The 26,376-nt window shown below is 30.2% G+C and overlaps 1 protein-coding gene across 1 annotated transcript in view; it reads right to left on the bottom strand.

The window, feature by feature from the left end:
• The window catches only part of LOC129217393 (muscle calcium channel subunit alpha-1-like), a 145,912-nt gene that overhangs the window by 47,691 nt on the left and 71,845 nt on the right, over positions 1-26,376 (bottom strand). The window contains exons 17-26 of the mRNA XM_054851690.1: positions 25,394-25,457; positions 23,610-23,775; positions 23,373-23,502; positions 21,770-21,829; positions 21,582-21,688; positions 20,267-20,354; positions 14,207-14,314; positions 6,022-6,074; positions 3,093-3,242; positions 1,377-1,578 (exon numbers count right to left, since the gene is read on the bottom strand). Of these exons, the coding sequence (XP_054707665.1) occupies positions 1,377-1,578; positions 3,093-3,242; positions 6,022-6,074; positions 14,207-14,314; positions 20,267-20,354; positions 21,582-21,688; positions 21,770-21,829; positions 23,373-23,502; positions 23,610-23,775; positions 25,394-25,457 (1,128 nt within the window). The remainder of the gene's footprint in view (positions 1-1,376; positions 1,579-3,092; positions 3,243-6,021; positions 6,075-14,206; positions 14,315-20,266; positions 20,355-21,581; positions 21,689-21,769; positions 21,830-23,372; positions 23,503-23,609; positions 23,776-25,393; positions 25,458-26,376) is intronic.

The raw sequence follows: 26,376 nt of genomic DNA, 5'->3' as shown, positions 1-26,376 counted from the left end.
TCCCCCGTTCAATGAGAGTACAGGAATGATTTCAAGAGGCACTGAAGTATGTGATTATTTTTGAATCCTTTCTGATATTGTTTTTCTTTATTTATTCTTTTTCATTTGGAGACTGAGAAACTGCAATAAAAATGGTTAGCGAAGTGAGTGAAAAAGAATGTTTTCGAGTGCATTATGAAGTAGTTTTGATCTTGTCGTGTGGGAATTTAACTAGTTTAAATTTGTTGACCTTAGTTATTTTAATTAAAATTACATAAGGAACAGATTTTTTTGCTAAATTTCTTTTTCTTTGATTCCACACTCACAATGTCTAACTCTAACTTTGTTTTTGTGCACATATCATTTAACTTTGTGCATAGTTAAAGTTTTAGTATTCTACTTATTTCACTCCCTTCTAATAATGTCATAGTTTTTATATTAATAATTAATAATCAATAGTACATTGTTTAAGCAAATTAAAAATTTGGAGTCATTATTTTGAGATGCTGATTTTATATGAATATTTTTGTAAAGTTAGGCTTAACTGCTGTAAATGCTCAGGCCGATAGCAGCGTTCCATTTTGGAACGTTATGTGTAGCGCATTCTCAGCAATCATTTATGGTCAGTTTCGAGATATATTGCCAAGTTGGTGAAACACATGGCAACAAAATAAGATGCCAAACCCATTGAGAAGAGTTAAAAATGGAGGGAGTCAAGCCTTTTGTTCTTGAAGCAAAGATTCCAAGTCTCATGAAAGATTTTAAAGCAAAGCATTGGTAGAAATCAGGTTTAATTTGCTATTTTCGTGCAAAACCTGTCTAGCATTCGTCACAGTTGAATCATGTGACTTAAGATCTTTGCCTCAGCTTTTCCTAAGCCAATGATTGAACTTGTCTCCCTCCAGTTACTAATTCCTGCTCTAAGACCCAACCCAGTGTTAGTTTGGGAATATTTATATAGAAGCCATGTTAAATTTGCCGATCTTTGTAATAGGAATCTCTGTTGTAAAACTCTTTTCTATATCAATTTGCAACAAACTAGGGGGTGTAAGTATTTAAAATGTTTTTTTCTGCTGAATCAAAGGCACTGTTATATTGTATTTTGCCCTCATTGCAAATTCTATTTAGTTTTTGCTGTAACAATTTCAGATATCAGAACTCAGCAAAATGTCAAATTTCTTTCATTTTAAAAGTGACATTCTCTTAAAATTGATTTAAAAAAACCTAAACACTCATAGTAGAAATATGCAGTTGCAAAGTCTTACTTCTAACATGCATACATGATGCCCCCATATCTTTTGAGTTATGGAAAAACATTGAACATTTAACTGGCGTACAAGAAAGTAATGTGGTTTCTATACCACATTTTTTAAAAACAATACATTAAAAAAAATTACCTGATTTTTATCCAGCTCACAATTTTTAAATTCTTGTTCTCCTTCATTTTGGAAAGTTACAATTACAAAACCAACAAAAATGTTTACCATAAAAAAAGCTATGATAATGATGTATACAATGAAGTACACTGCTACCAATGGATTGTAATTATAAATAGGACCAATATTTTCTGCATGCGAATCTATAGCCACATATAATAAACTGAAAAAAAAAGGAAAGACAAAATCAATTTATTTTGCAACATAACAGTTGTTTACAAAAAAACATGATGAAGTAAAAAATAAACCAATACAAAAATATGTAACATTATTCAAACACTGATATAATTTTCATTGAAAACATAAAATTCATGTTGATAATTGTTTAAAATGTAAATAACATTTTGCATAGATAATACAAAATTCACAGGAAAAAATCACCATTTCTGTATGCTTTTGTAGGTGTAGTATTGTGATAATTTTTGAAGCAACTGTGAACCATTTTTGCAATGAATATAAAAATTATGTGCAGGCAAAAGTATAAAGCCTTTTTAGGTATTTTTGTTATTATTTTATTTTATTAATTTATTAGCGTTTAATAATACTTTTTGGAAAAACAATCATATTAGCATTTATTAACTTATGTCTAACTGCAGTCCTCTTCCAGAGACTGTAGTTTAGACATTCTTGGGAACTCATCAGTCCGAAAGTCATAACCAAACTGGAGGCAGATGTCCTTTCATTGAAACTGAGACAACGTTCAAACTGGTAGCTAAAATTAATATAACACACAGCACCAGCCTTCACCCAATGTTGCGGCTCAACTCATAAAGTGCACAGCCTAATTACGACATCCAGAGACTGCAGTTTTGTCTTTCTTGGGAACCCATCAGTCTGAAACAGTCATAACCAAACTGGAGGCAGATGTCCTTTCATTGAAACTGAGACAACGTTCGAACTAGTAGCTAAAATTAATATAACACACCAGCGCCAGTCTTCATGCAATGTTGCGGCTCAACTCATAAAGTGCACAGCCTAATTACAATATCCAGAGACTGCAGTTTTGTCTTTTTTGGGAACCCATCAGTCTGAAACAGTCATAACCAAACCGGAGGCAGATGTCCTTTCATTGAAACTGAGATAACGTTCAAACTGGTGGCTAAAATTTATTTAACACACAAGCGACAGTCCTTACGCAATGTTGCAGCTCAACTTATAAAATGAACAGCCTGATTACCATGTAAAGAGACTGCAGTTTCGTCTTTCATGGGAACTCATCAGTCTGAAACAGTCATAACCAAACTGCAGGAGATGTCCTTTCATTGAAACTGAAATACGTTCAAACTGGTCGCTAAAATTAATTCAACACACTACCAAGAGTCTGTATGTAATGTTGCGGCTCCAATCATAAAGTGAAAGTAAAAGCTTTAGGTAATAGGCTGTAATTATTGCCCCAAATGGGCGGTAACTTACAGCATAATAAAGTAATCCTATGCTGTAATTCTGTTTTTCACTTATATATTTATTTTTACTTTCTTACTTTTTTACAGAAAGCTGGATTAATTTATACACAAAACAATGAAAGATGGCAGTAAAATTGAATGCTTAAAAAATGTAATTTTAAGTTATAAATAGAATTTCCTAAATGTTCAGCAACACAGTTAAGTAGAAAGATTTCCTCAAGCAAATACAAACATATCAGTCGTTAATTACCATTAAAAACGTATATATACTTACCGAGGCCAACCTTCGAAAGTTGAAACTGTACAAAGACTGAGCATAGCTTTGGCAACATCATCAAAATTAAATTCATTATTTTCCCAAATTCTATCTTCTAAAGAAATTTTTAATGAATCACCACCACCTTGGTAAAGAACAAATTGGCCCCTGAAAAATAAATCGAGTATTAAATAAAATTATTTTTCAAAAATAAACCTTGAACTTAAATTACATTTTAAAATGACTCAACTCAAAAAATACAGTTTTCTAATTTTACTTTGATGAATTAAAAGTAAATATATTATTATTTTTTTTCACACTGAGTAATAAGTAAATAGTTTTAAAGGACTTCATACTTAATATATTTTTTATCATTATAAGTTTAGTATAATTTTAAATTTGAAGCTTAGTAACGACTGATTATTCTGAAAAAAAGTTTCCCACACTCAATATTTATTTTGCAAAGCAAAAGACCCTTCTAATCTAATTTTTACCAGCTCTTAATCCTTCACAAACAACTTTATCAATTGAAAAAACATCTAAAATCGAGAATAAAAAGTCAGAAAAATTGCTGTGATTAAAATATTTTATTGAGCAAATAAAAATGTGTTACTTAAAGATAAAATAGAATATATATTACATTTCAAAAAGTAAATAATGGCTGCCACAATCACGAGTGCTTATTTATCTGAAAACATAAGGAAACTTTTAGGGCATAACATCTAAGAAATTGTTTGGATGCTTTTTTTTACTTATTTTATTTATTTATTTTAAAGAATGCTAATGTGTTAATTTCAAGAAAAGTAACTACTGGTTGACAAAGAATACAAGGCCGCCTACCTAGGAGGGAGGGAGGAAGGTCAAGGCGCAGACTGCGCCATTGAAATTTTTAGAGGTGGTTGTTTTGAGGGGTATTTTTTTATTTTTGGGCGCTCTTGCTTTTGGGGGTCTTTTCAACATTTGGGGGGGGGGAGGGTTTGCTCTTAGGAGAGGGCAACCCTAAAGAATTTTTAAAAAAGCACAAAATCTTATATTGATGAAAAATATTGTCATTACAGCCTTTCATTTCTGAAATTATTTTCTATATTTTTCAGAGTTATTTATTGCCTACTCACCTGATAATAAGAGAAGGAGAAATATTCTTCAAAATAGAGCAACAGTTTTCTTCACTTTAATAATTCAATAGCACACAGATGATTAAGATGCATCATGATTTGATATGCTACATTTAACAATGTCTCAGTCAACAATTAACATTAGAGTATTCAATCTCACTAGGATTGGTCCCTTGTTGTATGGAATAAAAAATATAATTCATTGTGGTTCATATTGTTATATTACTTTAAAGTTGATATTTAGTTAAATGCTATTTGAACTTGAGTTTTCAAAGTTTTACATAACATTACCAGAAAGCTGATTTAAAGAATTTTTTTTCCCTAGAGCGAAAAATTTATTACCTAAATTTAAACATCAGGTAAATTTTGTTCTATACTGAAGCAAAAACTTCCCACACATGTTATAACTCTACACACACAATAACTTTAATGCTCACATTGAAATAAAACAATTCTGAAAGCTTAATCTAGTTGAATCAACAAATTAAACATATACTAAAAATATGTAGCTGTGCAGTTTGTTTGTTTGAATGTGCTAATCTCAAGAACTACTGGTTTGAATTGAAAAATTATTTTTGTGTTGAATAGTCCATTCATTAAGGAAGGCTTATAGGCTATATAACATCACGCTATGACTAATAGGAGTGGAGCAGCAATAAAAAATGTAATGAAAATAGGAAAATTTATAATAATAAAATGCTTGGAACTTAGATTACGCATAGCCACGGTGTGTGGAAAATGTGGACTTCACGATCCGTTGGTCATAGGTTTAAGTCAGCCATGAGGCAAATCTCGAGGGTACTTTTCAGAGAAAATCCTAAACGATGCTAAAATTTGTAAAAAAGAATATATATACGTATCATTGTCTTATTTTTCTTATTAAAAAAAGCTGAAGAAATTGTTTGTTTAAATGTGCTGATCTCATGAACTACTGGTTCGTATTGAAAAATTCTTTTTGTGTTGAACAGTCTATTTATTGAGGAAAGCTATAGGCTATTTTTTAAATTAGGTTGACCGAAATGTTTGTAATTTCAAATTAAATGTTTAATTAATTGTTTAGTTCTATGAATTCCTAATAGATGGCAGGGTAAGTTAACTCTCGGAGAGGGCGCTGGCTGACAGTGTCGATAGCTGCGAGGAACAATGCCCATGCTACGCTGCTGTGATCGGCGAACAGATTTTGGAATGCGTTTTTCTTTCATGTTCAGGTGCATAATTTGATTTTGTAGGATTTTTCTATTGGGTTTTGTTTTCCTTATTTCTTCAATGTTTGTTTTTGTTCTTATAGTTGAAGACAGTTATTTATCTAAGTAAAAAATATGATTTGTCGTATTATTCAATTGTAATTGTTCTTTATAAGGTTCTTATTATAGCATTGTTTATTTGTCAAAACACTTTAAATTGCAGGGAGGAAAAACCACTTCACTTGCTAAAGGGCAGGGTTATGGTAGCGTGGCTGCTTGGCGCGTTAAGCGATGAACTATGTAGTTGAAGGATTATTTTGAGTTTTAAAGCTACTGTTAATATTTTTATGTGCTTTGACAAATGGTTTTAAATTTCAAAGAGGTTTTAATAGGTCTTTTTGAAAAGGTGTGTATGCATTTTAGTTGAAGAAAAATGGTCATTTCACATCAGAAGATAGGCGGGGTTGAGAGGGGGGGGCATGGATGTTTTTTTGTTCAACAGATTTCTTTTTACTTCTTAGCACCGGCATCACCATGTGGGCACTGATATTGCTTAATACTAAAGCAACAATTCCACTCACTGATATTTAACTATTATGAGTTATTTAATTTTTCATAACAACAAACAACTAAATATAAAATGCTCACCGACATTCTTCCTCAGTCATTTTAGATTCATCATTGCAACGATAAAATTTTCCCTAGAACATCAATGTGACACGATTACAAATAGAAATGAAAATTTTTCAATATATAAATACAAAAACACAAGCATTTCTCACCATTAACCTATATTTTCTGAAATTATTTGGAGGGAAAATATTAATACACAGTTAATAACACAGGGCATTTATAAAAAAATATACATACACATACATAACTTGAAAGGGAGAAAAATATGTTATAAGGAACACCATTAAAACAAATTTTTCCAATGTGCACCATATACTTTTGCATTCCACAAATATTACTAATTCACAAGTGTACAATCAAAAGCAAAGATAGTATAGATGATAGCTGAAAGGTGCCACCAAGATTCATACAAGATTCTCTGTGCTCAAATATTGGTTATGTTAGTCTCATTCCCACAGTAGAATATTCACCAATTGTTATTCCAATTTTTGTCGTTTGTTAAATGAATGTTTAACGATTCTCATTTTTAAAGAAAACATTTTGACTCAAAAATATAAAAATGTTTATCACAAAATACACTGGCCTTCAAAAGTTTAAGTGTAAAATAATTTTTAGGTTAACTTTATTATTTAGATTCAGAGCATGGATCTTAAGACATTTATGCATCTATTTATTGTTTTTCAATATTTTAATTTAATGAATAGTTTATGATTTAGACAAACACAACAGTAAAAAGTTTCTTTCTTTTAAAAATGCACAAAAAATTGATTTTTGTTTTATACTGTTTGCTAAGATTATTTTATGTTTTACACCTTTTTTTTTTTTGCTTGGTGTGTAAGCAAGTCAAAAAACAATAAACTTTAGAAATAAAAAACTTAAGGTACCTTACATAGTTTTGAAGAATGGTCAACATACTTCAACAGTTAACTAAATATAACAAACATGGCTTTAAAGAATAACCAAGTATTATCTGCTTAGGCTTCTCAGGTGAGCTGATATGGCTCCCTGGTGGTGATGATGCAGAGAAGACGAGGATAGACATCAAGAAAACAAAAAACATTAAAAAGCAATTCTTAATTACTTGCAATGGTTTGAGAATAGCTTTCACACCTTATGATTTTACTTTAATATTTTATCAAACATAAATTTAACTAAAGTCTTGTTAATGCTTATAAACAAAAGCTAACTAGTCGTAGGATTTTAATTGTACTATTTTGATAAATTTCAGAAAAATTCAGAGAAGCTGGCAAAAACAGTAAAAGAATGATTATTTGAATTTATTGCTGATTCAGTGTATAATTGATTAAAATTACAAGTTGCAACTTCTGTGTGTAGAAAAAAAAATAGTTGAGTGGTACATTAAGTTAAAATTCGAGTTAATGTTTGAGTGAAATAAAAGTTGATTTAATATTCAAGTGAAATTAACAAGTAGCTCATAAATAAACAATATTGATAGTTTTGTATAAAATTTGCATAAAGATGATAAAAGGAACAAAACTGAAAAAACTTCTACTTTCATAAAAATAATAAAAAAATTCATAAATAGAATTACAGCTTCAGTCTTAATATTTGCTCTATGTTTCGGTTAAGGCTGTTTAATTTACACATTTTTAATTACAAAAACATTACATATATTTGTTCAAATTATAATAGGAACTGTAACTGCTGAAATAATTGTGACCAACCTTTTGAGCAATCAAAATCTTAGAAAAATCCAAAATGTTTATGCACAATTTTATAAATGCTATTTCTCATTACATATGACCAAAAGCGCTTTATAAAAATCAAAGCCAGAGCAAAGTACAAACAAAAAATGTAGTACATTGTTAGTATATACAGTTGCAAAAATTGGAATTTTTAAATACCTTTCAGAAGCAAGCAGCAATTTCACAAGGAATTGAAGTTTAGTAAATTTTTGATTGCTTTGCATCTCTATTATGGAGTTTTCATTAATAACCTAAGTCCTAGTCATTCTGCTGCTCTTTTTGACAAGGAGAAAATCTTGAGCATATGTGTCTATCAATGAAGTGTTGGGAGAGGGAGAAAGTTATGTTTGCAAAGATATAAGATGTAAACATAAGAAAGGAATGTCTCAGATGTAAAGGAAAAATTCTTTAGAAATGAATTTGATTTAACAGTTTTTGGATAAATTAGAGAAAAAAATTGTTTGTATAGAGGAATTCTGACAACATAGTTTTGAGCAAAATAGCTTCAGATAAGTCATCTAAAATTAATAAGTCCTAGAGGCATGCAATATTTACTAACGTATAGGTTTGGGAAATTTCGGCCATACTGTTAACATGACACTTTTTTCTTTCATGAAAGCTCATATGAAAAATTTTATAAACAGTTTCATACAAAAAAAATATATATTCAAAACATTATGCCTTTAGCTTTTGAAGGCCAGTGTAGAAATAATTAATACATTTCCGAAGTTTTAGCCAGAAACATTAAGCATCGTTAGATTTTATATAATTTTTTAATTATAATCACATATAAAGCGAAAATAATTCTTTGAATTATCAAAAATTTATGGTTGTTTTAAACAGTTTCTGGATTATTTAAAACAAACTTTTAGTACAAAAACAACAGAGAGATATTACACAGTAAAGCTACAAGTGTTACTATGTGAATTACTAAAAAGTGCATTGGTGCAGTAGAAGAAGAATGAAAGCAGAAGAAATGCAGGGAGAGGGTTAAAGGACACTATATACATACACAAAACAACAAAGTGTGCACAGGTGCAAAGAATGCTTGAAATATTTCATATTATAATTGTACAATAGATATTTTCACAATGTCATACTTTTATGCTTCTCATAAAATCTCACATAACAACAAATAGTTAAGAAATCAAAATTTTTAACTATTTTATAAAGATAAATTCAGCTTTTTAGATGACAAAAATAACTTAATTCAAATATGATTAATATTAATAAGATAAAAAGAAAATAAATCAGACAAAGAATATTTTTTCTAGAGAGAGAATAAAAAATAAATACTTGGTTTAAAACTCAACTCTCAAAGCACTCTTTCCATCTCATATATGAACATGACTGAATAGAATCTAAACTGAAAAAATTGCCTTAGGATTCTGCTGACAAGTAACCATATTGTGCTCTTTGCTACTAACAAAATATTTTTTCTCAATTACGTTTCTCTGTTGCAGTTGGAATTTCTTTATTAAGCATTAAATAAGGAATTCCTATCAGCAAGTACTTACTTCAAAAGTTGAAGATTAAGTTAGCAACCACACATTCGTTAAAACCATACTAATGAGTTTAAACAAAATCCTGTTGTGTTTCTGTAAAATATTTGAAAACCATTTCTTACTCTACCCTCATCACTTAAAAAACAAAGTGTTTTTCTCCTTCACAAAAAGAACCACTTTTGAAAAACAATTTTTTGCAGAAAAAATGAAATGTACTGGCATATCTAATACCACTAGCCACATAGGTATTCCTAGTGGTCCATCCTGCTTCCCACTTTTAGTTAAAAAACTTAAAATTCTTAATAACTTAGAAAATAAACATAAGAGAAAAAAAGTTCATAAGCTGCCAATGAGGTGGATACAACAAGTGCATTGCATACGATAAGTGTGTGTCTGTGTTTTCTTAAACATTTTACCATGTTTTGGAGAAAATAAACACAAAGAAGAAATGAAAGAATTTTGAAAGATGAAAATAAATTATAAAGAACATGCTTCAAAAATGATCTCAAATGTGTTCAATTTTTAATCTTGTGTATAAAAAGGTTTTATATTTTTTAATCCCAAATTTTGAAATGGGTTAGTTTCTCCGATTTGTTTTTTGCATTAATTGTTATTTTAAATCTAAATAAATATCAATAAAAGTTTCCTTTTTAATTTCTTAAAGCATTATTTCACCTGTAATTGAATTCAGGGTAACTTGTATGTAATGCAAGGGGGGGGGGGGACTTGTATGTAACTGATACATACAAGCAGTGGCATAGCTAGGGTGGGGCAAACGGGGCAGTCTGCACCGGGCGGCATATTTTTAGGGGCGGCGATTCAGCACCTTTGATGTGGAAAAAAATCTAAATAAGGGAATCATACTTTAAATCTATTACTGGAGACAAAAAAACCCCATCAAAATGTAAGGTTTTGTTGTGACTATAACCCTTAATGTCCACTAAGACAGACTTAATTTCTATTTTTAAAAGGATTTTGTAAAATACAGTAAAACCTCTTTAAGTCGTCACTCGAGGGACAAAAAAATTTTGACCACTTATGCGGAGTGACTACTTATGTGGAGTGGGAAATAAGGAAGGGAAAAAAAAACTTCTCACAAGCACTTTCATGAATAGCTGTAAAAATCAGTGAGAAAAACCAAAAGCCTGTGTAATCTATGTCTATAAATTAATGGAAACTTTAAAAAGAAGTAAAAAACACATTATAGTTACCTAGTTTTATTTTCTTTTACTTATACATTACTTAATCATAATAACTCATTTTAATGTACTTACTGTTCATTAAAAGAACCCATCAGTGTTGACTGATGAAGTTGTTGCTTACTGAAAATAACTGTCTTTTAACGTGCTTCAAGCTTTAAATTCTGCTTCTATTGTACCTATAACAAATGTTAAATACTGACAAACTTTCTCCAGGTATTAAAATTTTGTCTGCCTTGCTGGATGGAGTTTGATTCATATGATTGGTACTAGACAGAGTCGCAGCAAGAAATATGCTTTGAATGACTGGAAGTGAGGAGCGAGATTTCAAGGAAAAATAACTATCACACAGCATTCTAAATCTAACACTAGTTTCTAAGATCCGATAAGAAAAGAGAATTTTAGAAAACAATTTTTGAGTGACTAGTTAACCGGGGTAAAATTAAATTTGGTGACCAGTAAAAGAGGATCATTTTACATTACTGTGAATGAGACCTTGTCGGGACCAAAGGAAAACGACAACTTAAGCGGAGTGACCACTTAAACGGTTGACTACTTATTGAGGTTTTACTGTATTTGAGAAAAGACCCTGTCTTCCTAAAACCACTAAAGGCTAAAACTGACTTCAGTTTCGATGAAGTTTCGGGGGAGAACTTCATCCCCCTAAACGTTACTCCTAACTGAGGTTCTTGATGTAAATTTAGAATATTTCACAGAGATAGGCGCCTACTCCCCCCCCCCTTTTTTTGCAGGAAGAATACAGATTAAATTAGTTTCCCCTTTCTTCCTTAAATAAAGCTTTCATTTTTTTCAATAATTTTCGACGGTTTAATGTATTAGATATGTCTCAATGAAAGGGTGGCAAATAGAGGAACTGCCCCGGGTGGCAGAAACTACAGCTACCCCACTGCATACAAGTTCTATAAAATTACAGATTTCCAATTGTTTTTGACAAACTTATTTCCAAGTGATCAAATACTAATACAAGTTTAGACTTAGAGTAAAATTCACATTAAATTTCAATGTTATTCAATTGTTGTTTAATTTTAATGTTACAGGAATGTTATGACTGATACATACAAGTTCAATAAAATTACTGATTTTCTATTGTGAACTTATATTTTAATGTGAAGGCTGAAGACCATGTAATATATAAGAAATCATTTTTAAAAATTCATTATATTTATATAAAAAAATAGAAGACAACTTAAAAGCAATGAAAAATACTGGAAACATGTAGAATTTATCTGTGACAAGTATCATGAGGAAAAATGATGAAACATCATGTAGCAACAAAAGAAGAATCAGTTTTTGAAAGGTTTTTTCCCCTTCGCTTTTTTTAGTTCGAATAATTATTAATTATTAATTTGTCAAAAATATCCTGAATTCATAATTGCAGATAACTGTTTCTTTTATTTATCCTTTATAACAGTGCATTAAATTTTTTTTGAGGTATTTTGACTTCATTACACACATGTTAAGCATAGTACAAAATTGCATTAGTTTTCTAAACAATAATTATGTTTTTTAAGTAACAATTCAAAAAATTAATAAACAAATAAATAAAATAAAATCAAAGAAGGCCCTTTTTAGCTAATTATTATGTCTAAGAAATGGAAGCAGTTTAATGAGGTTCAACAGTAGATATAAGTTTTTTTTTTTTTAATTATAAAAGAATATATTTAATATAGAAAATCTTCATTAGCTATAAAGTAAGTTTTAAAAAAATAATGATAATATATAGTGATAATTTAGAAGCTTAATAATTTTTAAAGCAGAACACATCTAAAAAATGGGAAAAAAAATAGTTGAGAAGACATTAAAGTCAGAAGAAATGTTTATATAGCACGATTTAGAAGCACTACATACCGTCATATAAAATATTTCAAGCATTTTCAAAGGTGCAACATGCCACAAATGACCTATGTGCAACGTGCAAAACTAGCAGCCAAAAGGTATTCTAAATCTTGAAGAAATTTTGGACAGGATAGAATACTTCTGAATCCATGGAAGTGTATTTGAAATATATACTTCAGGACTTTCTGAATTCCATTAACCAGCTTCAAAAATCAATTTCCATAGAGGTTTATTTATTTATTTTTAAATTTTTTTTTTTATTTTTATGAATTGACTCACAAAAGTCAAACAACAAATTTTCAATTCAATAGTTAGAGCAGTCCTACTCAATGGCAGCAATACACGGAAGCTAACTAGACAGCAAGAAAAAGAGCTTGATGCCTTTCAAACTAAAAGCCTGAGAAAAATACTAAACATATACTGGTCAAATAAAATATCCAATATGGACCTAAATAAACGTAAAAATTGCAAGCCCATAACCACACTGGTAAAAATGCACAGATAGTCATGGATAGGACATGTTCTCAGAATGGAGGCAATAGATCCAACATGAACTGCTCTCACGTAAACCCCTCACGGCAAGAGGAAGCGCGTGCATACAAAACTAACCTGGCATCAGATGGCCATACAAGAAAGAAATGCCTTTGGTTGGATAATCTGGTGGAGTGCCAGGGAGGCAGCATTAAACCAGCCGGGATGGAGTGCCACGCTAGCGGCATCATGTGTCATTAGGCATAAAGAGAATCAAGTCAAGTCAGGACTTGCTGAATTCCATTAACCAGCTTCAAAAATCAGTTTCCATAGAGTTATTTTTTTTTAATGAATTGATGAAAGCAATTTTAAATCTTATTAAGAATATTGTAATCATGATACAGTACACCCTTTATATCTCAAACTTTGATGTCTGAAAACTTAGAAAACTCCACTCAATCCATTGGATGAAGATTGAGGATTAGTGTCCTAAGTTTTACAACAGAATCCTACAATAGCATCCTAAAGTTCTGCTTAAATTGACTCACATGGAAATCCGTGGCTATTGAACAGAAGACACAGTAGAAGAATTCAGAATACTTTTTCAAAAGAAAAAGATATCATCAAAGTCAAAAAAAAAAAAAAAAAAAAAAAAACTTTTTAAGATGCATAAGTTTGAATGAATAGATTGCAGGAATTTTATGAATCACTGCTAGACAAAACAAGGAAAACATTTTAAACCATTTAACATTTGGAAAATGTACTTCCAGGAAAAGGGGAAAATAATGCCCATGAAACTATTCTGATAGATATTCTTTAAAAAACTTATGTTAAGAGCTTATTTTGTCATTAATTTTCAGAAGATGTGCATAGCACTTCAGTTTTACTGGAATAATTTTCATCGAACATTGACATTTCAAATTATAATATCTTCCCTTTGAGTTTCAAATACAAGAGTTGACTGAACTTAAAATGTGCGAGGAATTCAAATTAGCGAAAAAAAATTATTTCAATGTAAAAATTCTTTTCATAATTCCTTAGAAGAAAAGTACATACTTGGATGGGTTAGTAAACAAATAAAGCGTTAATCACTCTCGGAGTAACTGACCTCAAGTTAACAGATGATTAGGTATGAACTATTACTACTATTGGTGAATCCCAGAGAGATGAAAGGGGGAAAAATCCTTAATTCTAACAGACTTAACTGTTTCTAAAAGGAGTTGGGACATCACTAGGAATTGATATATCTACTTGGTAGAAATCAACAATATTAGTAATATGATTTACAGAAGAAGGTTAATGGATGATGTATCTTATCAACTAGTTTCTTATATGATGTCAAGTTTCACGCTGGCACAGACTATTTTGCACATAAGAACTGCGCACAATGCCACAAAAGCAGACACAGTACTTCACATTGACTCACAAATGAGGCCACTCTTTTTTCGTTTCAATATGTTACCTTGAAGAGTTGTACTCCGATCACAGCAAACATGAACTGAAGCAAGTAGGTGACCAACATGATGTTCCCTATAGTTTTGACTGCTACTATGACGCACTTGACTACGTACTAGAGGGCAAAACAAAGGAGGTAAAAATTCAATAGCCGTTAGGGCTGCCAGGTTTTCAGACAAAAGAAAAAGGATTCCTTAATAATGAATTTAGTCTTCAGAAGCATGATATGGGCAAAAATTATGCATCAAACTTTTGCTCGATAACTATGATTTTATCGAAAAATTAACAAAATAACAAGAAAAACAATATCTGATTTGAATTATAACTTTTAAAATATAAACATCACTAAAAATATAACTTTAAATTACTTTACCTTAGTAGCATAATAATACTTACTATTTGCAACAAAATGTGACCTATTTTTATAAGCAGATGATAAAAGAGTTAATACAATCACTAAACAATATCTTTCCCATGGATATTTCACTTTACAATACACAGAGCTTAATACACTACCTGAGCTATAAAGAAAATAATTCAGCTGAACACAAGGCCAAGTTGAATATTATTTAGCTGCATATAATAATGTATTTTCTAAATATGAAAAACTTTTTTTATGAAGTTTTTCAAAGTAATTTTGCAACTTATATACTTACGCATCAGTTGATATCAGTTAGTTAATAAAAGATATGCATTCACACCTTTCTTCCACTCAATTATAAGACAGAAAAGCATAATTGTCAATGATTTCACGTTGATTTTAATTTTTATAATTTATTTTTCCACAATTCAGTACTTGAAAAAATTTACACTTTATTAAAACTTCAATATAAACTGTTCAGAAGGCAAAGTAATTAGGTGCACGACTTCCCTAATTTTTTCATATTATTTTCTGCAGTAGTGCAGTAGTGCCAAATCTATGAATATGAAAAAAGTTCTAGCTAATACCATTTTAAAATTTCACTATAGTATACACCACTTATCAATTACTGAAAAAAAAAATCTTTTTTTTTTTTCCAACTTCTTATTCTTCAGACTCACTAGCGCAGGCAGGAATACTTTCTGGAGAGGGTTTTTGATCAAAAGTACGTTCTGAATGGGTTTTATTGATCAAAAGTACCTTCTGGAGGGGATTTTTTTTATTTAAAAAAATACCCTTTGAAGGGAATCTTTTGATCAAAAGTACTATCTTAAGAGGTTTTTTGATCAAAAGTACCTTCTGGAGTGGGGTTTTTTTAATTAAAAAAACCTTCTGAAGGGGATTTTTTGATCAAAAATACCTGCTGAAAGGTTTTTTTTTTTTTTTTTTAAATCAAAACAGCCCTTTCATATGCATAAACTACTGTATTATTATTTGCATTAATGGTAAAATCAATGCCTCTGTGGGGTGTTTTCACCCCACACCCTGCTGTGCCATTGTTCAGACTTAATTACTTTGGTTGCTGAACAGTTAGTACATTAGAAAGATTTTCCAATTTAATACATTCAAAATTAACGTGATAAATCTAGAAACTTACAATGAAAGAAAATATATTTAAAATTCCAGATTGAATGTAGCATTTAAAAAAAAAATCACACCAAAAACCAGAATGCATAGTTTGATTTTGAGCCTGGCAACTCTAACGATTAAATGTGATTAGTAAAGGGAGAGGGAAGTGAGCATATTGTAGAAGCTGTTTACACTACATACAATCCTACCTTTAGTAATTGTACTCCAATCACCCCAAACATGAAGTTTAGCAGAAAGGTCACCAACAAGATGTTGCCTATAGTTTTAACCGCTACAAAGATGCACTGGATTACTTGCTACATGCAAATAAAATATAGATATCACTCTTTTCTAATCCCACCGAATGTTACCAACAACAGCGGAAGATACAAGATCAAAAAAAATTTTCTACTCTAAACTTTTCTAAACTAACAGCATATTATGCTTAAAATATAGTTAATATTTTTGCAGATTGTTATAATTGTAAAGAACAATCATACATAATGATTTATATACAAAAACTCAAGTCAAGAACAAGATCAATCATGTAAAATAAATTTAAGTGTCATTGAAAAATAACACAGAAAATATAGCTAACAAGCTTTTTCTTCAATTGCAGAGAAAGAAAAGAATAGTTATTTGGTCTTAAACTAAGCCCATTAACTATCAAAATTTTAAAATGAATTAACGAAGTTAATAAAGAACATACAAAAAAATAAATAAATAAATAAAACCTGCTCTCAACTTTAAATAAAAACTAAAAATAATTTTTATAAACTTATGGAGAAACTTCAGCTTTGAATGTATTAAGGTCATAAAAACTTAAAAACTATTTTGTTGCTCTAGAATGGAAAGATTTAGTTAAATGTAAATTTTATACTTGTGCTAATACCATTTAAAAACCAATTTTATACAATTTTTGAACTGTAATGCATCATTATATACATATGAATCAATATAAAAAGTAGGTTGGGATAAATTCTTCAATGATACAATAAGGATTTTAAAAGTGTTTCATTTTTATTTCAGAGAAGCGATAAAAGTGTTAAAGAAAAGATTAGCTGCATAAGGATATGTGGTAAAGTCAAAAGATATGTTGTACATTGTACTTTTGTATAAATTTTCTTTTATACAAAATTACAACTTTCATAGGGAAAAAAGGAAATTTATGAATTTACATTATCAGAAATACTGTAGAACTAATAACACTCACTCTAAACTATCAAATCTGATTTCTTTTCTACAGAGTAAATTTGTATTTCCTATTTGCTTTTAATATGTTTTAATGTACATTTATTAACATAAATATAGGAAAAATTTAAGAGCACTGATGCAATGGAAGTAACTGCTTTCTATGAATTTACTTTAACAGTTAGTTTTAATTTTTATTTTACTTCATAAAACATAATTATCGGCAAGAAGGTTTATTGTTTTAAAATATCTTGAAAGTATATTGAAGTATTTTTATCTCTTTTCATTTCTGATTGTTGCTTTTTCAACAAAATTTTAATCTTACACCCTAAAATATCATAACTGCTGTCATCTGAAGGGTGAGAGGTGGTTTATGGTGGGTAGCCCTTCTGTGGAGAGGATATTACCCATTGTTATTGATATGAAAAGTAAATTTCAAAGCATAATTTCCCAGTCATTAAAGAGAAATAAGCCAATACCATTAAATATACCATTAATAATACCATTAAAATAAATTAGAAGTTAAAAGGATAAAATAAAACTCATTGAAACATAAGGCTTTGGATACAATAAGGTCAAAGAATTAGAAAGCAGCAAGATGTTAATTTTTCCAGCAGATAGCACAACCATTTGTCTTTTGCTCTTTTTGTTGATGTCTAACAGAGTAAAGGGCAGAAAACTGGAGACTTGACAGAATGGAACACGTTGCAACTAGTCTCCCTTTTTCCAATTTTTCTTTTAAATCAGATCAATTTGAAAAAAAAAAAAAAAAGGCTGACAAAATAAGCTTTAATATCATAAAGACAGGGAGAAAAAAAGGAAATAAAATATTTTTTGCTCTGAGGTCATTTAATGCTTTAAACTCAGAATATGTTGGAGAGGGAAGTGGAAATATTAAAAAGCCAGAATTCTTTGGTCACACTAGTCTTCAGAGAAAAGTTGGAGGAATGCGACAGAGCAGCATTTATGATCAAATAAAATGTGAAAAATTATTTTTAGCATGCCCAGTAGATCTAGCAGCTACAGACTATTGTTGATACATTAACCAGTTAAGCCAAAAATATTTATTCATTTTTTATTTCCCCATAAATACAGTGCTGTTCCATTCTTCCCTTACATGGAACAGCAACAATATAATAAGATTGCCAATGCAGCTTAAAACCAAGAATTGTGAGAGATTTATCCACAAAAATCCTCAATCTGTCTCTCTTAACTCTCATGTCACCCTTCCTATAAGAACTTATTTAGCATTATTCTCAGAAAACTAGAGTTTAACAAGTGCTGACTACCTGCTGCTCAAAGAAGATGCCAGTAAGAGGTGTAATACATTAAGACGTTGCTTTAAAGCAGGATATATAAATTCCGTGATTAAAAAATGTCTGCTAAAGTAAAATAAACAACAAGGAATGTTCAACGTTGAGTAGAAAACTTTGCTTCAAGGCATGGCTAGAATTAACTCTAAACATAGATTTAAGTAATTAAGCAATCAAGTTTAGGGAATTATGGGTTTCTACAGTACATTAAAACTATACCATTTAATGAAATTAAAATGAATGTGACTGACTATGAATGTAAAAATGACAAACCAATAATCTAAACCCGTGTATTAAATGCATGTAAATATGAAAAAAGGGATATTTTTAAAATCAAACATGTCCTTTTAAAAAATGATTTTTTTTTCCTCTTTTAAAACATTAGTAATTAGAGAGACTTTCCAATTTTAGATAAGCTAAATTTGTATATTCTAAACAAAAATTTCTGATAACTAAATAAAAATAATCAAAATAAAATCAATAATGTGAATCTGAACTGAATATATATTTCAATGAAATTTTAATGTTATGAAAGTTTGGGCTCTGAGCACTGGTTTGTCTTTTTGCAGATAACAAACTGATGTTAAAAGCATCATAACATTATATTCACGACATAAATTTTAAAGTGATTAAACTTAAAAGTGCAAACAAAAGCAAAAGGTTACAAAATAAAAATGTTAAAATTGATACATAAAGCTCTTATTTTCAATTCTTCAAAATTGATGAGTAATGAAGGACAATGATAACCCTCAAAATAATTAGGTAATAAAAAAAAAAAAAAAAATTTAAAAGCTACAGTAAAAAGGCACTTAAAAGGCTAATTGTAGAATGGATTTTAATGTAACTGAGTTAAGTATGAAGGTTGGTGTTAAGTTTGATAGATTAAAAGTGGCAACAGCAGTTGTAAAACCTTTTAAAATATAATTACATTCAAAGATAAAAATATGGCAATGTAAGTAGTGAATGTGCAGTCAGTAAAAATGTACAGTACAACCTTGATATCTCAAATCTCTCGGGATGGGAAACTTTTTCGAGACATCAAGTTTTTGAGTTATCAAGGTTTTTAAAAAATTACACTAGTAACTCTCACATTTACACACACGTACGCTATATGCATTTATATATGTACTATGGGACCACTTCGAATTACGATCAATAAAGTAGTCTTCAATATTTACTGGATTTGAAATTTTCTAATTGTCGAAAGTGCGCAGGATGAGATTTTGAAATGAGCAACTATTTCAACTTGGTTTTTTCACCTAAAAATTTAAAAATTCTAATTTTATCTTTAACCAATAACCTCATATTCAAAAAGTTCTCCGCAGCCCTTTTGTAGGTGTTAAAAAAACTGAATGATGAAAATGAGGAACGCATTTTCCGTTTTCGCTTGAAAACTGACGGACGAAAAATCGAACCCCTTTCCTCAAAGCAGACAACAAGTTCGAGAGAAATGAACAAAGACTCTAAACTTTGGGGAAAACACAGCACCCCCTTCATACCAACACTCCCCTATTATCTTGTCCCAATCCCCTATTCACAAAATTTCCAAGAAAAGGGATGAAAAACGTTAAGCAATCGTCTCTGAACTAGTTTTACTACAAAAATTGCCAAAGCAAAACGACAATTGAAACTTGCTTCTGTGCAAAAATTTCGACATATCAAGGGTTTCGAAAAATAAACTTCGAGATAACTATGGAAAATACATAGGGGTTTTTATGGAAAATGCTGGGGAAAATTTTTGTTTCGAGACATCAAAGGTTTCGAGATAAGGAGGTTCGAGATATCAAGGTTTGACTGTATATGAAACTTAAAAACAGGCATTTTGTAAGACTAGTTTGAAGAAAAATAAAATGAAGAGTTTGATTTTTTGTAAGTAGGCGTTATGGAGATTTTATTTAAACATCATTTCTATTGAACCTGGGGTTTAGAATCGTATATGTACGCATAAAAAAAGTTCATTAATTTTCACAATGTTCGACGAAAATTATATTTTAATACTAGCAGAGATTTCGGTGAAATTTTCAGTTGCTCTAACAGTTGGTTTAAGAAAATGATTTTAAAAAAGCTTTATAACCTTTAATCCTTTGGCACGGTTAATGGCTCGGAGAGGTCGCAGTACTCTGAGAACACGAAGAATTTTCACAACTGAGAATGTTTCATTCCTGGAAAAAATAAAGGCTGTTAAGTGTTTTCTCAAATAAAAGTAGCAACAGTTTGCTTCAGTAAATAAAGTAGAAGCAAAGCTTTTCAATTAAAGAGATAACTTACTTGAAATTAGAATTAAAAACATCAAACAGAGGATAAATAATCATGAACAAACTTTTTTAAAAAATTGAAGAAACAATTGACACATTTAAAAAACAAATGCCGTGTAATCCCTTTTTCAACGACTTCAAGGGGCCATATATTTTGTTTGTTGTAACGGGAATTTCATTATAATGGAATCCAAGCAACATATCACAAATTAAATCGGGACTGAAATTTAATTTTGTTGAAACGGAAATTTCGTTGTATTTGTATTCATTGCAACAGGATTTCACTGTACATAATTGCCAACTGGCACCCCTTCCCTTCTTCCCCCTACCCTATACATAGAAAAAAAAACTCTTCACAAAAGTACTGTTAAATAAATTCCAGAAAAAGTATACAGAAATACAGCTAAAAAAAAATATTTTTTTAGAATAAGTAGATACAAAAAAAATTATAAATTAAATACATGTCTTGATAAAAATAATTAACTAGTAAGCCTATGCAAACACTGGTAAGGAATGCATGTGCAACAAGTGCTACAAAGAGATGGAAATTTTAGAATTTTCCGATTAGCCAATTCTCTAGTGTTTGTTGATTGCTACAAGCGTTTGAAAATATATTAACAACATAGGGCTTCAGTTGGGACCATTTAAAAAATTCGCTACAACTTGTATTGTCACATCTCGGGTTTGCTATAGCAGGTACAACTGTATTGGACATAAAAGAAAGTAATAAAAATAAAATATAATGATAAGAATAATTTTTAAATCATGAAAAAATCCATGAACTGTGTTGGCAAATGATTGAACAGAAAGAAACAAAAGGTATAATTATTATAAAATATTAATTAGATCAGAAAGGGATAGAGAACCATTTAACTTAAAAATTCATCATCACTTACATAAATTATTTTAAGAAAAAGAGAGATTAAGCAGATTTTTTATGGGCAAGTGGAGCATGATAGCTAAGGTAGCTGCTCCAAAAATTTGGACCCCTTATCAACCTTATCTTCGATTTCAACACACACATTTAAAAACACATTTTTTATGATGCTTTTCTCTCTCACACTTCAAAACCACCTCTCAAAAAAAAAAAAAAAAAAAAAAAAAAACATTAAAATTCTCAAGCAAAAAACTTACCCAAAGGCAAAAGATATTAGCGAGACTGACACAACAAGCACGTCAAGCAGGTTAAAGTAACTTCTGCAAAAAGATCCTTTATGTAGAATAAGACCATATGCAATTGCCTACAAAAGTAAATACTATTGCATTATAAAGCAACGTTAGATCAGTATTTAAATTCAAAGAAATGAAACATACATACATACTTTTAAAGTTATTTCTACAGTGAAGACGGTAGTAAAAAAGTAATCAAAGTAATTCAATATCTGTAAATAAATAACATGCTGTTAAGTCATTGAAAATATGTTGAATGGTATACTAGATCAAATATATTAAAAATTAATTTTTTAACTTTTTTTACAGTGAAAATTTTTTTTCTTTTACAAACACATAACAACAATCAAGACATATCCATTTCAACTGAGATTTTTTCTGCATTACATTTCACTTTTATGGCATGAATATATATTACAGTTACTTTTATAGCAACGATAGTAAAATTTCTGAAAAGGGTGAAATCAATGTGATTGTAATAGGTATATCCAGGTCCACCATTTCAAATGTTTCTGGGGGAGGGGGGGGAGTGTATTATACTCAATGGAAATTTTATTGGAAGATAACAAAAACCAATTACACGCAAAAACAATTTTTCAAAGTTGGGGTTGGGGGGGAGCAATTGACCCCCCCCCCCTAAATGAGGGGCTGGGTATCAGTTGTACAAACTGTCTTCTGTTTATTAAACTGTGGCAGTGTATGATGAAATCTGGAGCAAGTAACAGCTCAGATTGTAAGATTTGATCCTGGAGAGGAAGTGTCACAGCTTGGCAACAGGGTAGGAGATGGTTTAGGCAAGGAATCAAGAAATTTTCACATTTGTACTTCAAATTCAAAATGATCCACTAAAATAGGATTTCCAATACTCATGGACATTTTAGCTCTTTCCAAATTGTCCTATCACTCTCTGGAACATGAATGTTTTTCATTTCTGCTAACTTCATCACGACTGGTGGTGATTGTGAGCGAAATGTAACAGAGTCCAAACGACTGTTTTAATATCTCAACAAACATTCATTTTACACAAAGAGAGCACCTGTTATAAATCCAAATGTGTTGAAGTAGGTTGGATTCACACACTCACATAAATATCTTTACTAATAATAAAGCTGAAAGTCTCTCTGTTTGGATATTTGTACGGATCTCTCTCTGTACAGATCTCTGTCTGTCAGGATCTTTGTAACGCGCAAAGCGCCTAGACCGTTTGGCCGATTTTCATGAAATTTGGCACAGAATTAGTTTGTAGCATGGGGGTGTGCACCTTGAAGCGATTTTTCGAAAATTCGATTTTGTTGTTTTTCTATTCCAATTTTAGGAACATTTTCTGGTGCAAAATTTTCATAAGATGGACGAGTACATTACCAAGTTATCATAACGTAGAACCGTAACATGGGCAAGCCAATTTGCGAGAAATTCATCATACATTTTTTTGCAAATATACAGGGGAACCAAAAGACCTTTTAATTTTCTACTACGGGTAAAGCCATGTGGGTGCCACTAGTACTAAATAAATCCACAACAGTATTAAAGCTAGACCACACAGAGATGTAGGGTGAACTGGAAGTAGAAACAGAATACTTCATTTTGTAATAGTTATGATCAGCAAGATGTAAAATTGTAGCTGCTTAAGCATTCTCTCTGATCCTACCTATTACGAAATTAAGTGTTCTGTTTCTGCTTCTGTTCATTCTCCATCTCTCTGTAGTACAGTTATATGAAAACTATGCGAAGAGAACACAACTGTGATTTATTTACCTTGTTTCTATCTGAATTTACGTGTAAAGGGTCTTCTGCAGCTAGCATGGCACTACTGATTAGTATGAATCCGAGAATAATGTTAGCAAAATAGTTGTGATTGACAATAAAGTGACATAGCCTGCGAAACCTAAATATATGAAATAAAGAAAAAAATATTTACACAGTAAGAAAATTGTTCAAAAAATACTCTTTGTCTGAAACAATATTTAAGATCAGCTATTAAAATATACTTACCTGTTGTTGTGTGAAAAAATAAAAAATGAAGTATATGCTGGAATGGGTTTTATTTTAGTATCTATATGTATATCTGAAAGACGTCTGGGTCGAGCTGTAGAAACTGATGCTCCATCATCGTCATCATCATCTTCTTCATCTGCTTCTCCCTCTTCCATAAACTCAACTGTAAAATCGTGCTTATGCAGTTTCATAATGAAATTTGTAAAAACTACATTATTTTCAAAAGCAAGTACATTTTTGAAAATCCCTAGAAAATCCGAAAAACTAGTATTGTCAGGAAATACAACTTAATATTTCCCCACAAGAAATGTATTAGCACATAAACATACAAAACAGATAAGAAATATCATGTATAGTTCTAATTCAAAAAAAAAAAAAACTTTAGTAATATTAAAAAACATTAAATCTTTGTGAAATTTGAGAAAATGAAAGTGTAACACCCAAAATAGATTTGATATTATTTAAACAGTTATTAAGAAGTTAAACTGCTCAGTATAAGCTCTACTGTACATACCTAACTTCACATCATTGTAAAATACACCGCCAGCTCATTTCCAGCCGAGGACTGCAGTTTCGTGCTTATTAGCACTCATCAGCCCGGCATAGGAAAGTGATTGAGCTGGAGATGGAAAACCTCTTAAGGAAGCCAAGAGTGCGAAACAAACTGGTAGCTAATATAGAATTAGCAGACCAGACGAGTGACCGAAGCAATGGTTCGGTTCAACTCGAAGATTGAACGCGAGGCAAGGTATATTCAGTAAATTACCACCCATTAGCCAGGGCTAAAGCAGAAATACGTAAAATACACCGCCAACTATATACCTTGCCTCGCGTTCAATCTTCGAGTTGAACCGAACCATTGCTTCGGTCACTCGTCTGGTCTGCTAATTCTATATTAGCTACCAGTTTGTTTCGCACTCTTGGCTTCCTTAAGAGGTTTTCCATCTCCAGCTCAATCACTTTCCTATGCCGGGCTGATGAGTGCTAATAAGCACGAAACTGCAGTCCTCGGCTGGAAATGACTCAGCTGGCGGTGTATTTTACGTATTTCTGCTTTAGCCCTGGCTAATGGTTGGTAATTTACTGAATATTCACATCATTGACTAAATGTATCGTCTGTATTATTAAAATCAGAAAATTTCAGTTCATGCAAAAGCATGATATAACTAAAAATTTTCACTAACAAATTAATCCAAGATTTTTTTCAGAAAATTAATATTGGTTTTCTTTTTACACAATATATATATATATTTTTACCAACTTGTTTATTTCTTCAGTAAGATTAATAGTTTTCACACAAAGAAGATATTAAAAAAGAAAGAAATCAATGAAAATAAAAATCAACTTTTTTTTTTTTCAAAAGATAGTATGGATGCAAAAAATTTAAAGAAATTTTGGGAAATTACAACCTAACTACAATTCTACATGAAACATAAAACTTATTAGAGAAACCAGGAATATCTATCTACATTTACTAGCATCAATTACATTTAATGCAGAAGAATTTGTTATTTTACAGCATTATTTTCCCCCTTTACCTCATTATAGTTTATTTACCTCTTTTTAATTTGTGTTTACAATTTATTTCATAAAAGCAAGTTGTGCAGAAAATTCCATTTTGATACAGACAAGAAAGTTATGCTGTGCATTTTTAATGCACGTATTTAAATCTTAAAAAATTGTTTTTGTTAAGATTAACAGATTAACATTCTTTAAGCAAATTTATTAACTTGCTTAACTTTACTTGCAAATAGTTAACATGAAGCTGTTGACTACTTTACCTGCAGCAACTTCAGTTTCGGTTTCAACTTCTTTCTTCTCAGTTGATGTATCTGGTGGCTTAATCTAGTGGAAATTTAGGTTTTAATCGGTTGTTCAGGTGTTAAATGTGTCATTAGAAAACAATAAAATGAAAGATAAATTAATATCACATCAAGAAATTGAATGTATTTAATTAATATAATTTTTTAATCTTTTAAACCAAAAATATGTATATGAGCCAAAATTTTAAATATTTTTCTAATCAAACTTAAACAATTTTTTCTTCAACATAATATTTTTCAAAAGATCTCTAGGGCAAAAAAAAAGAACATAAAGTGAATAACTTAGTTTTTATTTTTTAAATTTATTTTTAAACCTTAATTCACAGTTCTGAGGGTTTTTTTTTTTTTAAATTAAGAATTAAAGTTTTTCTTTCCGAAATACTCTTACAACTCTCAAATGGTTATATGCAAACAATTACCAGAAAATGTTTACACAAAACTTGCAAATTTGAGTTAGAGAGCTATTAGTTTTTTATGGAAAGAAAAATACATAAAGCAAAAAAAAAAATGCACAAAATGCTATTTTTAAATTTTTTTTCCTGCATAAATAAAATGAGAGACCATTAGTGAAATATGAATTTGCTGTTCAATTTATTAAGTAATTTTATTCTTTTATTAGAGACATACACAAAATGAAACATACTACACTGATCCAACTTTTATACTTAACATTGATCAAACTTTGTTGATAGACTTTTAAGCTACATCTGCTGCTCTCCTACTTTTATAATATCTTTGGTGTCTTGATCATAGTGTTTTAAATTAAAATTTTGCAAAAAATTTGTTCATCAGAACTACTTTTGATTGTTTGTTTTCAGTTTTTTATTTTCAAGTGAAATGAGTGAGTGAATAACTAAATAAGTATATTTGTTGCTATTTAATTAATTCTTCTTTGATTCATTCATTTATTGATTGTTTCATTTTTCTTTCATTCATTCCAC

This window comes from Uloborus diversus, chromosome 2 (assembly GCF_026930045.1).
Source record: "Uloborus diversus isolate 005 chromosome 2, Udiv.v.3.1, whole genome shotgun sequence".
NCBI lineage: Eukaryota > Metazoa > Arthropoda > Arachnida > Araneae > Uloboridae > Uloborus > Uloborus diversus.
Note: the sequence above shows the minus strand (reverse complement) of the source record. Positions and strands in the feature narration are given on the sequence as shown.